Source organism: Aulonocara sp. 'chitande type north' Nkhata Bay, linkage group LG10 (genome assembly GCF_057382095.1).
Source record: "Aulonocara sp. 'chitande type north' Nkhata Bay isolate Kocher_YH1m ecotype deep benthic linkage group LG10, A_spYH_male_GT1.1, whole genome shotgun sequence".
In the NCBI taxonomy this organism is placed as follows: Eukaryota; Metazoa; Chordata; class Actinopteri; order Cichliformes; family Cichlidae; genus Aulonocara; species Aulonocara sp. 'chitande type north' Nkhata Bay.
This window is the reverse complement of record NC_141353.1, coordinates 7,021,528-7,038,377: the sequence shown is the minus strand read 5'-3', so window position 1 is coordinate 7,038,377 and position 16,850 is coordinate 7,021,528. Positions and strand designations below refer to the sequence as shown.

General features: G+C 39.6%; 1 protein-coding gene across 4 annotated transcripts in view; it reads left to right on the top strand.

Annotated features, from left to right (window-relative positions):
• Positions 1-1,050: 1,050 nt before the first annotated feature.
• Positions 1,051-16,850, top strand: part of vps11 (VPS11 core subunit of CORVET and HOPS complexes) — a 28,486-nt gene continuing 12,686 nt past the window's right edge. The window contains exons 1-11 of one of the 4 annotated variants that reach the window (XM_086307931.1): positions 1,051-1,158; positions 7,574-7,666; positions 7,753-7,888; positions 7,973-8,136; positions 11,237-11,484; positions 11,686-11,887; positions 12,015-12,166; positions 12,423-12,609; positions 12,764-12,907; positions 14,149-14,346; positions 14,450-14,611. In XM_086307931.1, coding sequence (XP_086164057.1) covers positions 1,066-1,158; positions 7,574-7,666; positions 7,753-7,888; positions 7,973-8,136; positions 11,237-11,484; positions 11,686-11,887; positions 12,015-12,166; positions 12,423-12,609; positions 12,764-12,907; positions 14,149-14,346; positions 14,450-14,611 — 1,779 coding nt within the window. In that variant the 5' untranslated portion in view covers positions 1,051-1,065. Of the gene's footprint in view, positions 1,252-2,857; positions 4,922-7,521; positions 7,667-7,752; positions 7,889-7,972; positions 8,137-11,236; positions 11,485-11,685; positions 11,888-12,014; positions 12,167-12,422; positions 12,610-12,763; positions 12,908-14,148; positions 14,347-14,449; positions 14,612-16,850 lie in introns of those variants that run through there. The other 3 variants (XM_086307930.1, XM_086307929.1, XM_086307928.1) reach the window with 3 other exon arrangements.

Genomic DNA, 16,850 nt, shown 5'->3' with positions numbered 1-16,850 from the left:
TTAGAAACATTCTGTCTCAAAGTAATGCTAAAAACTAGTTCATGGAACTGTTACTTCTGGGACTTCTGTAATTCATTATTATCAGTCAGATTATCAGATTATTATTTATCCTAAAACTCCCTGATCCAAAATGTTGCAGTAAGAATCCCTGGCATTGGCACTTGCATGCTCACTCAGCCCCATTTATCTCAAAGACCTTATAGTACCCTATCAACCCAATAGAGCACTTCACTCTTCAGATTACCGGCTTACTTGGTAAATAGACTGATTCTTATATAGCACTTTTCTACTATCCTAGAGTATGCCAACTGCTTGTGACTTTACTTGTGGCATTTAAAAGTAGAATGGGAAGCAAAGCTTTCAGGCCTCTCTTCTGTGGAGCCAGTTTCCAATTTGGATTCAGGAGACAGACACTATCTCTACTTTTAAGATTAGGCTTAGTGGCGCAAAGGTCAGCACTTTGTGAAATAGTCCATCTGTCACAAGCAACCTTGCCAAAGTCACTTAAACCACTTTTCTTCCTCATTCTGAGGTTCGATTAGAACTTAAACAGGTTTTTTCAACATTCCTAAATACACTAAGGTACTGTGACTTGATTGGTTGATTAGATATTTTTGGAGGATCTGCTAAACAGGTGTACCTAACGAAGCCCCAGTAACCCCCCTCTCACCTTTATCTGTACCATATATAACCAGTGTTGGGGAGTAACGGAATACATGTACCGCGGTTACGTATTTAAAATACAAAATATGAGTAACTGTATTCCGTTACAGTTACCGTTTAAAAAGGTGGTATTCAGAATACAGTTACTTTGTTGAAATAAATGGATTACACTGCGGTACTTTCCTGTTTAATATTGTCGCGGGTCAGGACTGTTTGGGTTTTGTTTGACAGCTACGTGCTGTTGTTCCAGGCGGCAGCGTTACGGTTGCCATGGTTACAGGGCGACGCTCTCTCTCTCTCTCTTTTGACTGTGTGTTTCCTGAGAGCCTTTTCGTTGTTGTTGTTGTTGTGCTAAGCTAACAGGCTGAATGCTACAAGCATAGCTCTAAAGAATGTAGCATCATGGGCAGTGTAGTCCGTGTTGCAGGGAGAATGGACTGCCATACACGTTATGGGTCTGTGAGCGCGAGGAGGGAGAAAAAGGGGAGTGGAAAGGTACGAGTTGTCGTCGAGGAAAAACGGGAGCTGGAAGCATGTAAATATAATAATAACCACTGCAGCCAAGAAGAGTGCCTGACGAGCCCAGTTGTAAGTAAGCTATTAAGACTCGACTGTACACCGTGTTCGTGTTTTCCTCCGAAAACAATAAGTTCCGTTGGAGCAGTCTTTCAACGCCTCTCTCTGTCTCTCTCAAGAAAAGTTGACCCACACAACAAAGTAAAGCTATTTTTCGGCTACGAGCCGACAGGGACCCCGCCGTATTAGTCAGAGGTCCCTTTACCACAGTTCGGAGTCGCGGACCTTCAGTAATAGTAATAAATCACACAGCAATAGTACATTCACGTTGTTGTAAAAAGCATGATAATATATTAAGTAATCCAAAGTATTCAGAATACGTTACTGTCATTGAGTAACGTAACGGAATACGTTACAGAATACATTTTGGGGCATGTATTCTGTATTCTGTAATGGAATACATTTTAAAAGTAACCTTCCCAACACTGTATATAACTGTAAACTGTATAACCGCTGCCATAGCTGGACTGGCCATCGGGCATACCGGGCATCTGCCCGGTGGGCTGATGGTGATTTTTCGTTTTGTTTGTTTGTTTTTTTTGTAACGGTATAAACAATGAAAGGTGGTGGATTGGCCAAATGGTCATGATCGACTCTGGGCTGGACCAATTACAGCCGATGAGGTCGAACTTTAAAGTTCTGTATTTTGGTGTAAAGGAACGTCATTTGTCCCGAACTTCAGCAATTTTTTTTATAAAAAAGACACAAAGCTGGAGTTATTCTGTGTCTTTACGCTGCATAGCTGCCTCTTCTTCTCTCATTCTCTCCCCCTCCATCTCCTGTTGCTACTTCAATCATGAAACTCATCAATGATCAGCTGATCGGCTTTGCTGTCCTAAGTCCGTCTCGTTTGTTTATCCCCCACTTTGCGCCAGAAAGACGAAACCAGCGGATGTCGCGCTAAACAACAGCAACACGTTTAAGCTTGATAAGCTGTTGTTATAATTTATTTGATATTACTTTCTAGTATCAGCTGATGTTTGCTGGAGCCACAGCCGTAAACTTTTCTTTCTTATTCTCATTTAAAATGTCTAGGTTTTAATAAATACAACCAAATCTTACAACCAAAGTGGTCATCTGATGTAAAATATATAAAAATTCATTATTGTATATAGTAAATATTAAGTCTAATATATGCCCTAATAAGCTATAGTACCATGTGTGCAGTCTGCAATTCTGTTGCAGAAAGATATTGAATCTATTTAATTACTGTAGAAAAATAACTGGTTTCTGTGCATTTGTTTTATCCTGGCAATACATTAAAGTCGATTACGTCGATTAAGCATCATGAGGCGGAGGGTGGGGGGGGGGTGGTCCCCTATTTTTTTTACTGGGAGTTGGCAACCCTGCTAGTTAGGTATATGTAATTATTGATTAGGTTGTTTGATATTTCTGGTAAGTAAGTACCAGAATAGGGAGGATGGTGTAGGTTTAAGTTTATTAGATTGATACATATATACCAACAAGACAGTGTACATCACTGTCACAACAGCATTTGTTTTCATTCAAAGGCTTTATGGCTTTTCCTATAATACCTGGTGGGCCGTTCTCTAGTCAAAATGCCCAGGCTGATTTTTTTGTCCCAGTCAAGTCCTGACCGCTGCTATATGAACAAATACACACATTTTTCTCTGCAGGGCCCTATTTCAGGAAGCCGGTTTAGTGCAAACTTTGAGTAAGTATACCCTGAGTTAACGAAAACTCTGGGTTTTCGGTTTCACAAAGCGAGTTTAGATTAATTCTGAGTGAGTTACTATGACGACACACTCCGTGAAGCTAACCTGCCCCCTAGCAGGTTTACTTCAACTAACCCTGACGTTCTCTGCCTCTTTGTCGGAAACCTGACTGTAGGAAGTGTCAGACATGGCGTGCCCCTTCCTTGAAGAGCCAGTAGATGTTGAAGCCCAAATTCTCCGCAGAGCTCTCCGCCGGGAGAGAGTGATTAGAGCGCGTTTGGACATTTTATCATTTCCTGATGATTTCCTGTGTGAACGTTACCATTTTTCAGCACAATCTATAATTTATTTGAATAACATCCTCAGGCCTAATATTGCTCATGTGACACATCGCGGACATTCTCTCAGTTCTGTACATATTATTTGTATTGCACTTCGGTTTTTTGCAAACGGGAGCTTTCTGTATAATATTGGTGACGCTGAGCACGTTTCCAAGGCTACCGTCTGTCGGGCAGTCAGGAATGTTACAGTTGCACTGAAACGTCTCCTGTACTCGTTTGTGGTGTTCCCCGGTCATAGACCCACACGATTTATCAAAGAGGGATGCCACAAAATTGCAGGTATCAGGATGAACAAAACTTAATTCATGATGTGGTGATATTTGAACTACTACTTAAATTTTACATTTATTCTCACGGTTCCCAGGCGTGATTCGCTGTATAGATGGCACTCACATTCCAATCATTGCTCCTTCAGTAAATGAAGGAGACTATGTGAACAGGAAGTCTTTCCACAGCATTAATGTACAGGTACATAGTTCCCTGTAGCATTTCAAACTAACAAATTATTTCACTATAGTAATGGATGCTAATTTGTGTTCTCTGCACTGTGAAGATCATATGTGATGCTGCCAACATTATCACAAATGTGGAAGCCAACTGCTCAGCCTCTGTGAGTGGTGGTGGTGGAGGACCCCCACCTGTTTTTCGGGCCTCCGCTTTTTTTTCTGTTGGCTATAACGGGTCACATTTGAGCATACAGAGTAAGCAAATATGTACTTGTAATGTGCTCAGATAATTTCAATAAGTGCTTGCAGAAAGAAAATTAATGTAGCCTCTAACTGCAATTGATTTACATCGGACAAACAGACCAAGCACTATGGCTCATAATACAATTACACCACCTGTTTGGACTATATTTTTATATTTCATTTTTACTTGCTGCCAGGAACGTTTGGGGCCTGTTGGGTTGCACCTGCGCTCACATCACGTCACAAAATAAAATGTATGAAATAAAAAATAAAATATAATAAAATAACGTGTTAAATGGGTGGAAATCCCTAGATCAATGTTTAAATTAACACTCACGCATTGACTCTGTCGGCTATGTTTTGCCATGCATGCTTCCTTTCTTTTGCAGCTGAGCCTGTGTTACTTTTTTTCCGCGGAATTTGCATGTTATCGGCATATGCTGCCATCAGAATTTCGGCCTCAAGCGCTGTAAAATACATTGACCGCGCCTTCTTTCCCTCCGTCTCCATGGTGACTCGCTTAATCTATGCTCCACTAATCAGGGCTTTATGTATCCTCGTGCGCGCGCTTAACTTGGGGTTAAAGCAACTCCGCGTTGACTGAACTACTTGTTATCAGCCTTTCTGAAACCGAATATTCCGAGTTGGACAGTTCGGGGTTACTCAACCCTGAGTATCGTTTTTCACTCTGAGTTTTCTAAACCGGCTTCCTGAAATAGGGCCCAGAGGTCTGCCTCATGCCTGCTATAGCCAGGAAATGGAGAACCAGCGATTTGGTCATGTGACTCACGTGTCACATGACAACACCCCAGTCTGCAAATACTAACAAAATGGCAGCGTTCTTACAGTGGAGGAAATTTGTCTTCTTTGATAAGGATACGGTGAAGGACCCAGATGACAATGGGAAAAACTTTCTTCTCCCAAAAGGGATCTCGGCTTCTGACTCCGGTCGGGGTCATATCGTTCTCGGAGATATCCTTAAATGGCAACAGTTAGCTACATTAGCTGATGTGATGCTAGCTTGCTGATAACTGACGCTAAATAACCCAGAATTCGTGACAGTAAAATTTTAATTCAGGTAATGTAGAGCATATCTTCGAGATAAGTAACTATTGTCTTTGCAGGTTATTGAAGCAGTAGGTTGTAGGCGGCGACAGAGCTAGGCTGGCTTCGTTTTCTGCGCCATATCAATCTACATGCAAATGTATACGTTATCGTTGGAGTTGAGGCTCGACTGCTTGTCTGAGACTGCACGAACCCTCGTGGACTTCTTTCCGTCTAAAGCTACATTTTACGTATTTCCCACTTAATCTTTAGCTTTACTGGGAACTTGTAGTTAGTCATCGTGTTTATTCCAGCAAGAAAAAGTAAGGGAAAAGCCGCGTAAAGTTCGTAAAAAATAGTGTACAACAGAAAGGGTTGACATGCACACCAGCACGTTAGATGCTAATCGAGCTTATTATAACCGCCTTGCACGGGTTTCCGATGGAGACCCACAGGGCTTTAGAAAATGATTAATACTGGCCTAGTATCCGCCTATATCCATTGTATCTACATAAATAATATATTTTTTAATATGCACCTTTTAAGACACACCTTGGAATGAAAATGTGTTTTAAGACTATCTTTTAAGATGAATAGATGTTAAATAAATGTTGGGAATGTGGTGCGGGAGACAGCTCCAAAGATTAGGGGCCACTCAACTGAGATGTTCAGAAAATCATGAAACTGCAAGACTGTGGAAAAAGTTCAATTAAGAAGCAGAATCTTAAAATTGATTCACTATTTTACATGATGCCAGTTGAATGACAGGAGTACACATGGTCTCTGAAAGTGTTTCTGGTAATGACATGATCACCAACATTTTGGAAGGTTTAAGGCAATAGAGGTGTCTGTGGTCAGCCAGAGAGGATGGATTTACTGTAACCAGAGCATAAACAAGAGCTGTAAGGGATGGGCTTAGCCAACTACATAAATGTAAATCTCCAGACGGTCTGATATAATTTTAACCTGGGAGGGAGGAAAGATTAGAGAATTTCAGCTAGGGCAGTGCGATATGACCAAAATCTCATATCCCGATATAAGACATCTATCATCCTGATAACGATATAAACCACAAAAATGTAACATTTTCTGTAATTCTGTGAATCTCGGGCAGCTCGACTTGCGTGAAGTGTTTCCAGCTGGGCGTTGTTTACCTGGAGGCGAGTTTTTTAACCTTTGTATGAAACTATACATTTTTAGACATAAGTTGTAACGGCCGCCATTTTTTGTGTAAGTATTTATTACACAGCCTGCTGCTGGGAAAAGCCTATTCTAACGTTTGAGTATAAGGTTTATTTTTTAGCACCTGACGGCTCTTTTTTTTTGCTTCTCATCCGTAAATACTCTGCATAGTCTTTCAAGTGATTCAGTTTATTTTGAAAAGTCTCAACAGGATCTTGAGCTTTATTGTGAAAGGTTTATGTGGAAAATAAACAAGCGGACACGCGATGGTTATACCGTCATTGTTGCTAACAATGCATAAAAACAGGCGCTTGTCCGTCCATAGTGTGGTTATATTAAATATAAGAGAAAGAGTGAACTTTAAGAAATTAATATAGCCACTACAGTGACCATCAAAACGATGACAAAATATAGCCGTAAACAGTTTATTTTGCCACGCCTGGAAACAAACCATAGCGTAAAATGAAACGATAGACGTTTTTATATTGTCATCCGATATATATCGTTATATCGAACAGCCCTAATTTCAGTACACATAGAGATTTTTGGTTTCTACTAGAAGAACATCTGTTTTAGTGAGAGAAAAAGTTGAGACAGCGGAACTCAATTGAATGGCCATGAAACTATGTCATTTCTATGTCATTGGCATAGAAATGAAATTGAGTAAAAATCTGACCAAAACATAAATAATAAAATGGTGATCTAAGAAAGACCCACGTGGAAAAAAACCACTGACAACTGGAGCAGCACAAGTATAGTTAAAATCATAAATGATCTTAAGTTTCTGTGGCTGAAAACGAGACTGCAATTGTTTAAACAGGTTAAACATTGTCTAGTAAGGTGATAGTAAGTTTTTCTTTTGAAAGAAAAGGTAGTTAAGGTGAAAGGGTCTGCACCAGGTTCCTCAAGTGTTGGAATTATCACAATTGTTTTAAGAGCGGAACAGTTAAATTAGACAAGAGTGAATAACGTCAGGAGAGGGGATAAACAGGACTTCCACTTGAGTTGAAGTGGGTTAAGATGACAGGCAGAAGGCCTAGATTTATTAATAAATTCAGGTATTTCCTCATCAGTCACAAGTATGAAACTACAAAGGAAAGGAGTATGACACTTTCACAATATAATATAACTTGTGAAATTACTTGGAACCAGGTCTTGATGAATAATATTAAAATAAAATATACTGTGCATATAGTATGTAAGCATATACATTTATGTAAGTATATTGAAAAGAGAAAAGGATGGGGTATTTTTTAAATTAATTTTGCAGCAATTTTATAAACAGCTTTTTTGTATTTTAGAAATTGTTTTGTAAATATATTTATCCTTAACCTTTGTAGTGTTACATATGGAAGGTAAGATCTGGCTTTTGATGCGCTCCTTGCAGCTGATGTCTTTTCAGGCCTACAAGTTGCGAGTTACACATCTCTACCAGCTTAAGCAACACAGCATCCTTGTGTCAGTGGGTCAGGATGAACATGGAATAAACCCTGTAGTAAGTCTGATGTTTCCCAGAGAAGTCTCATTTTCAAAACACACATACAGAAACCACTGCTAAACTGAATAATTCTTATTTCTTAGGTAAAGGTCTGGAACCTGGACAAGAGGGACAGTGGAAATCCTCTCTGCACTAGGATATTTCCTGCAATTCCAGGCAACAAACCAACTGAAGTTTCTTGCCTCAGTGTGCACGAAAACCTGAACTTTATGGCAATTGGTAAGACTCGAAGAAAGGTTCTTTTGGTCTACTGACCCAGTCGTCATTCTGAAAGGTTATAGCAGATTCTGTGTTTCCTGGCAGGCTTCACGGATGGCAGTGTGGTTTTGACCAAAGGTGACATCACCAGAGATCGTCACAGTAAAACTCTGACTCTGCATGAGGGAGCTAGCCCTGTCACTGGCCTCGCCTTCCGCCAAGTAGCAAAAGTTACCCATCTGTTTGTTGCCACCCTGGAGAAAGTCTACGTAAGTCACCATGTGCTATACAGAAATGAGGACCATCCTGTGCAATATCTTTGAAATGTCAATTAATGGAAGTGACCTAACAGTCGCTACATTCCTTCAAAGTTGAACACTTTGGCATTTGCTATTCAGGGATCTAGACTAACTTTTAGCCACGGTTACTTAACAAAAGTTAAGTCGCACCCAAATTTTTCAACTGCACCGCTTAACACTGCAGTTTTACATGTTCACTTTTTTGTGGGGAAAATTGCTGTCCATATAGACAATATTCATTTGTAAATGATTAACTAACAATCTTGTCAGCACAACGTTCTTTATTTGGAGCACAGTTCTACAAGAAAGATAAGTTACTGAAAAAGTGCTTGTGTTAAAGTGCCAAAAAAGTATTAGTACTAGTATTGTAGACAATGTTAAACTTAATCATCATCTCTGCCTCCTCTGATGAGCTGTTTGCTGATTCGATTCAATTTTGCCTCAGACATACAGAAATATTATAATTCTGATCATCTATCAGTACTGACACTGTGAGACTTCATCAGAGGTGTGAGCATCACAGCAGATGCTTTTGTGTCAAAATAATTGAGGATAAAACAGAAAAACATGAAGCAGAGTTTCCTGGCCTGGCTTTTTATATTATATAACCTTAAAAATATTCTGCAATTTTGCATAATTTTAAAAGTGTAGTTTCTTTAGTATTGAACAGCAGAAATTAGGCTCTCTTGTCCGAGGCTCATTTGAGTTATTAAAAACAAACAAAACAAAAACAAACAAACAAACAAACAAAAAAATATATATATATAGCGGCCAACAGCGCTGTAAACAACGGTATGAATAATGCCGTTTTGCTTCGTGGTGGAAGCAAAATAGCAGAAGTTAGAGCGAATTAATGAAGACATTTTTCAAATGTGAAGCGTAGTTTGGATCTTCTTTTGCTGCTGGTTCAGTGAATTTTGGTTGGAGAGAGACAAAACCTGCAGCTCAGAATCTAGCGCAAAAAAGACATAAACACAAAGGGCGAACCCACCGACGCATCAGAATCAGTGAGCTCTTGGCTTTCAGCCCCAACGGCGTGTCCCTGTATGGGCCGTCGGGTGAGAAAGCCGAGTAAGAGAAAGCTGATGCGCCGGGTCCGTGCTCTGTGTTTACGTCTTTGTGTTTACCTGTTCTCATTTGCTGTTTGGTGGTTGTTGAAATAGTTTTGTGATCTTTAACCTCAGATTCTGGCATTTCTGGCAAAATACATTTATATTTAAAAGTTGATTCAGGATTTAATGAATCGATATCGCTTTATTCAAGCTACTCACCTCCCTCTATACACCTGCACTTTCAAACGTACACATGAAGGACTACAGAAATATCTGGACCACGGCCAATCAGAGAGGTCCCACCCTTGACTATCTCTGATTGGTTTAGACCACGATAGGGGCATAATGTGTGTATGTTGTTGACCACACGGAGACTTGAACAGCTGTTGGTCGCACCGGTGTGACCTAGGATGCTTTTTTCAGTCGTACCATTGAAAAAATTTGGTCGCATTTGAAACCACATTGGTCGCACTCTAGAGCCCTGCTTTTATGTAAGATTTAAAAGTGAAGGTTTACATTTACTAATATCAAAAAAGTACAGGACCCACAGTAAAAAACAAACAAAAAAAACCACACAGTCTGCTGAGCAAATTCTCCTCGCCATCCAGAGGTCCAGATTAAAGGATTGGGCCTTTGCAATTTGTGTTCTGAAACTGTGGACGAACTACCCCTTCAGATCAGGAACTCTCCCACATCAGCTGCTTTCAAAACCCATTTGAAAACTAATTTTTATTCTCTGCTTTCAAATCAGAATGAGTTCAGACGACTTTTTTTTGTGTTGTTTTTTACTCGTGCTTTCTCATTTTATCTTATACTGTTATTTTGTTCTGTGATTTATGCTGTTAGAATATATTACATGTACAGCAGCGGTCCCTGACCCCCAGGCCAGTCATTTGGTACCGGGCTGTGAGAGTTGAGGCTCGGGTGTGAAATTTATGGTTTTCAGGGATTTTATTGTTTTTTGGGTTTTTTTTTAATAGTTTTTATCGTTAACTCGGTGTCCCTGGGATTTTCCTGTGTGTTATGAATAAATCTTTTTTTTTTTTTTTTAGGGGGGGGGGGGTGTACTGGTTTTATTTTGTTGCATTTATCCACGAGACCTTAAAGGCCAGTCCGTGAAAATATTGTCGGACATAAACCGGTCCGTGGCGCAAAAAAGGTTGGTACAGCAATTTGGTCACCAGCTGTTGTTTTTAAATGTCCTGCAGAAATGACTAAAGGTTAATCTTTCACTTTTGTGCCAAAGATTAAATATGTTTTTGTGATACTATGCAATATCTATAGCACTTAGCCATCTTAAGAAGTTGATTCAATTCACCTGGATATATAATGGAGAAAAGAGGAGGTAGAAGAAAAATTTCACCCAAGTGATGTCTTCAGAGTTATTAAAAGAACAATCAAAATCAGCACTACTGCATAGCTTTCAGCCACAATATCAGTTTCATGATCATTAATATATCAGTTGTCATGACCTTAAGTCATGAATACTATTTGCATATAGTTGGGGGATCACGGTATTGTAAGATGGTGAAAGATGTACCTAGTCCCCCTCAGTGATTCAGAGATTGTTGTTTGTTGGCCATTAATTAATTTCTCGGATTATTGAGCGTGTATCAAGACACATACCCATCTATTATTGAGTGCTAGATTGTGCAGAGTCTGTATTGTCTTTTCAATGGTTTACTGATGCGGCTTTGTTCCCACTGGGGATTTAATTGGTCAGTGATCTTAATGTTCTGTCATTACAAAGGCTGACAATCATCATGTGGAGCCAAAAAGAACACATGCAGTAAACGTGGTGTTGATGTTGTCTAAATGTTTTTATTGTTCATAAGAGTTGAGATTATTTGAAATATTGGACATTTAAGTGATATTAAACAAAGGTGTGCTCATTTCGGTTTTATATTGGATTACCTTGTTTATCCTGTAGGTTTTAAAGAGAATGTTCTCATAGTTTGAAGGTGAGCATACAGTCTTTCAGTCTTTTGAAGTACTCTTTGTCATCTTTATTTGTTTAGTGTTACACCCTGTCCATCAAGGAGTATCCAAAAGTGGAGCTGGATACACACGGCTGTGCACTGCGCTGCTCATCCCTGGCAGATCCATCCCAGGATTCTCAGTTCATTGTAGCTGGTGAAGAATGTGTGTACCTGTATCAGCCTGATGAACGAGGGCCCTGTTTTGCTTTTGATGGACACAAGCTATTGGCCCACTGGCACCGTGGATATCTGTTTTTACTCATAAGGGATGTAAAGTCACCCAACAAGTAAGAACAGGACTGAAAGAATGAGGTGACAGTAATATTCACGGAGTATTTCATCTGAAAGAAGAGAATATTGAATTTTAATATTCCGTTATTCAAAGCCATCTTTAAATCACAAATCTTAATTCAATAATCCATATTCATCAGGTGACTTACAAAAATACATGTCCTATGAGACAATGATTCTATTCATTTTTAATTCAGGACATGCTTCAGTAGTGGAGAGAGCTCGCCATCAGACAAACAGCTGCTAACTATCTATGACCTGGACAACAAATTCATTGCCTACAGTGCCTCTTTTGATGATGTCATTGACGTGGTAGCAGAGTGGGGTTCCTTCTACATTCTGACTAGAGATGGAAAAATGTTTGTTCTCCAGGAGAAAGACACACAGACCAAACTGGAGGTCAGTTCAGTCTCTGTAACTGCTGATTGAGGAGTTGTTTAAAAGCAGTGATGAACAGTGAATTGAATCATCTATAAATCTAGTTATTCAGGTAGAATAACTTTTACCTGAATGTTTGTCTTTAAAGATGCTGTTTAAGAAGAATCTGTTTGTGATGGCCATAAACCTGGCTAAGAGTCAGCACCTGGACAGTGATGGAGTATCAGATATCTTCAGACAATATGGTGATCACCTGTACCTTAAGGGGGACCACGACGGTGCCATTCAGCAGTATATTCGGTAATTGCATTTGCCAGGACTGGAACTCGCTGGATGAGAATGAGTTTTGCCATTATTCAAAGGCTCAATTTATTGAAAAGAGTGCAAAGATAGCAAGTGCTGAAATTGAGAAATTTCATTATTGAATGATGATATTATTATTATTTCTTAATTTTCAAGTGTTTTAATCACTGAACATATTTAGTGATATATACATTACAGATCAAATGAGCCATTAATAAAATCCCTCTTAAAAATACATTGTTTTCTCACACAGCACCATTGGGAAGCTGGAGCCATCATATGTCATCAGGAAATTTCTAGATGCACAGAGGATCCACAATCTGACAGCCTATCTGCAAGCCCTGCACAGGCAGTCACTGGCCAATGCAGATCACACTACACTGCTGCTCAACTGTTATACCAAGCTCAAGGACAGTTCCAAGCTGGAAGAGTTCATTAAGGTGACTGACTGGTGAACGTGAGCACTGATGTGTTGGGCTTTTGATGATTAAGACTGCTATTTAATTCGGACTGTCATTAAAACCCAGATTGGCAAGAGTCAATAATGGTTGGTATATCATAAATGTGTTGTCTTCCCACACTGTATTTAAACAGAGCAGTGAAAATGAAGTACACTTTGATGTTGAAATCGCCATCAAGGTTCTCCGGCAGGCTGGCTACCACAGCCACGCTGTCTTCTTGGCTGAGAAACATATGCACCACGAGTGGTACCTAAAGATCCAGCTGGAGGACTTGAAGGTACAAATGTTCAAACCTTTCTTTAGAGATAGATGTTCATCACTTCTCTGGGCTACTAGGAATTGTCCTCTTCTTTTTTTTTTTCTTAACCTTAAAAAGCCATCCAATGCATTACTAACGTTTCCTTTGGCAAACATTGCAACTTGTAAACATTTTTTTATTAGCAACTAAGAGTCTTTCAGTTCTTGTCTGAAAGATTTTGGTCTGTTTTTCGTTCAAAGTTTTCTGTTTCTATGACGTTCCTAGACTGTCTGGACTTGCATTCACTGTTTTTGTGCTCTTAGAATTGAGATGGTCTTCAGGTAAGGCATATCTTGGATTTGGGTTACGATCACTGTGATATTTGCATTCAGAATTCTTCCATTCCACTACAGGACTTCTTTGCAAAATGGATCTACTGACGCTAAATTTTTGTTATGAGTGGGTCCCACAAATTGGTTTGTTATGTTCATAGCCATAGTATTATATTCTCTAAGCAGTGCTAGACAACTGCTTAGAGCAGCTCATGGCTGATTATTATTGATATAAGGTGGTGATTAGTCAAAATAATTTTTAAAGCTAATTAAGACCTTTTAACATTGTAAAAGTTATTTGTGAACTTGTGCACAGTCCTGTCCTTTTTACCCCTCCACTGTAAAAGGTGAATCAGAATCAGAGAGACTTTATTTATCTGAAAGGGGGAATTAAGATAAGGGCAATTAATGAGGGGTAGTGTCCTCACCCAACCTTGGGCGGGCAGTGTGGACACCCGAAGGAGGCAACGTAGTATTATCAAATTCATTTCATAGGTGCGTCTACTATTAAAAGCTCAAACAAGTTGGAATTTTAGTAACTTTAGTGTCTGTAAGGTCAGATGTCAAGTTTTCTGAAAATCTTGTGAATGCAATTACTCAAGAAGAAAGTCAGCTAGAATTTTGGAATTTATACCACATCAAAAATAAAATAGTATTTAACATATTAACTCTCTTTCTAATGGAGAGTGGATATTTGGCAGAGAGTGGCAGCTTGATAGTTTAGTGGTAAGACTACACGTTTTTGGAGCGGGAGTTGCAAGTTCGATTCCCACCCAGTATTCAGTAAGGCTAGACCCCTCTTGCTAACCTAAAAAAAGCCCTGGAATGGTGCGGCTACGTCTGCAGCCTGTCCGCAGTACGAACACAAGAACATTTCACTACACATTGTACTCTATGATACCGTATGTGACAAATAATAAAAAGCTTGTTGTTATTATTTTCCCACAGAATTATCAAGAAGGGCTGCGCTACATTGGGCGTCTGCCTTTTGAACAAGCTGAAAGCAACATGAAGCGTTATGGCAAGACACTGATGCACCATGTCCCTGAAGGTACCACGCTCCTCCTGAAGGGCTTATGCACTAATTACCAACCCAGTGGAGACGCTGCTGAAAAAGACAGCCTGGACAGGAGTGTGGTCAATAAGGTCTCTGAGCAATACTGTTATTCTCCTAGATAATCATTAATTTTGATCATAAATTTGAAGTGTTTATCAGAAATATTCTCCTCCACTACTGTTTGTATTTTAGGCAAACTCTGAGGAATTCATCCCGATTTTTGCCAATAACCCTCGGGAGCTCAAAGCCTTCCTGGAGCACATGATTGAGGTGGACCCCCGTTCTCCCCAGGGTGTGTATGACACACTACTGGAACTACGGTTGCAAGACTGGGCACATGAACAAGATCCTGAGGTCAGTGCATAACATTTAGACAGTTATACAAGCTGCCATGAAGATTTTAAAAATCGAGTGTAATTGTCATTTCAGGAAATTGTTTTCCATTTACTTGTTTATTTATTTTAAACAAGGAAAGAATCCTTATAATAAACTTTTTTTTATATGGATAAAAGCATTTCAATAAATATTTAGACAAAACAAACCTATATGGAATATTATAAAAACTTGTGGATTGGCGAAATGATTGAAAATGTGATCCATTCTTAAAAATGTACCAAAAGAAACGGAAACCGATTCTCATGAATGGAAATATAGAGGGTTTGTAGCAAGACGCAAAGGACTGGTTATGCTCACAGTTCTTGTATAGTGCTTTTCTACTCTGCCTGAGGACTCAAAGTGCTTTATACAATCTTATTCACACCAGCACATTTTTCTATTTTGAAGTGCTTTCTATCTAACAATTGATGCATTGGTGAAGGGAGTATCTGCCATCAAACAAGAAGACAGCCGCATGTAACTACGACGGTGTTTGCTAGTTCACCTTACATGCATTAATGTAATAACGTGATTAGCCTACTCAACGTAAATCACACACAAACAACATTAAGCTACTCACGCAGAGAAGAACGGCTGCTGCTGCCATCATCATCCGTCATCATTTCTGCTACACTGGCAGGGCTAGGGGCCAGGACTCTACTCTTCGGGTTTTTGGGGGATTTTGCTAACTCCGGGTCTGATAACGGGCAACCCACCCACAGTAGATGTGCTCGGTGTGAGGTCTCGCAGCAAGCTATCAAATCCGGCGCATTTCTCGGCTTTTAACAAAATGCTATGCATCGCCAGGTGTTTCATCAGATTCGAGGAGTTACCTCTGCACAGTATCAGCTTAAAGCACTTGTTGCAGGCTGCTGAGTTTGCATCTTTTGCTGTGAAGTACAGCCAGACTTTTGACCGCTTCGCCTTGGGCATTTTTAATCTGTAGCTCTGCTCTAAAAGAACGTACGTATCTGGGCCCGCCTACTATCCTCGGAAAGGTAAAATGATTGGCTAGAATCCAAAGTGTATGACATGTCAGGGGAAAAAAAAAGCACTGAAATAAAGCACCAAAATGTGCGCTGCTTTTCGGTCTGGTTACTACCGTTTATGTCAGAACCGGTGCTATAATGGCACCGGATACCGGTACCCATCCCTATCAATGACAAAACAATTAGTTGTCTGGCCATCAACCCACCAACCTCCCTCTCACCAGCCACCTCTTCCATCTTATCCAGGGAAACATGAAGTGTTCCCATACCAGTCAAGCGTTGTAATCTCTACAGGCTGTCCTGGGTGTCCTCCGGGGGTCTCCTCCTGGTAGGATATAGTAGTTATACAGTGGTCCCTTGCTATTCACCTTTTGCAGCCTCGCTTTTTCGCTGATTTTTTATTTTTTTTTTGTGTGCAATTTTGCATGCTTTTTTAATTTTATTTTAAACAGCACATTGTGTTCTGTGTCCTGATTGGCTGTAGACCAGGGGTCACCAACTTTTTTGAAAGTGAGAGCTACTTCTTGGGTACTGATTAATGTGAAGGGCTACCAGTTTGACACACACTTCTGAAATAACAAATTTCCTCAATTTATCTTTAATTATATGTTATCATTAATAATTAATTATATTCATCTATGTAAAGACACTGATTATGTTAATTATTTTTCACCATAATTATAAAGAATGCAAGTAGGAAACAAGGTAGGAAACGGATAAATATCAATATGCAACACTTTATTTCTATAAATCTCTGCAAGTATTTACATTTTGAAGTGATCACTTCTACAACATTTTTACTTACCACTAACACATTTTAACAAATTATGCACTGTTACATAGGGCTGCTCAATTAATCGAATTTTAATCACGATTACGATCTGGGCTTTCAACGATCATTAAAAATGACTGAGCCGATTATTAGCCCCTCCCTCATTTATCCGCAACACCTTAAAGGCCGGTCCGTGAAAATATTGTCGGGCATAAACCGGTCCGTGGCGCAAAAAAGGTTGGAGACCGCTGATTAAGAGGACCCGAGGGAAGCTCGGAAAGCTAAGCAGAAGTTATTTGGAGAGTGACTGCCGTTGGTTGAAAAGAGAGTTAAAAAAAAAAAAACTTCAGTGGTGTTGCACACTATTTTATATTATTTTTTTAAAGTCATTGTTAACCCTTTAAAGCCGGTCAGAGCAGCACGCTCCGTTTTGCGTAACTATTTTTAAATCCCTGTA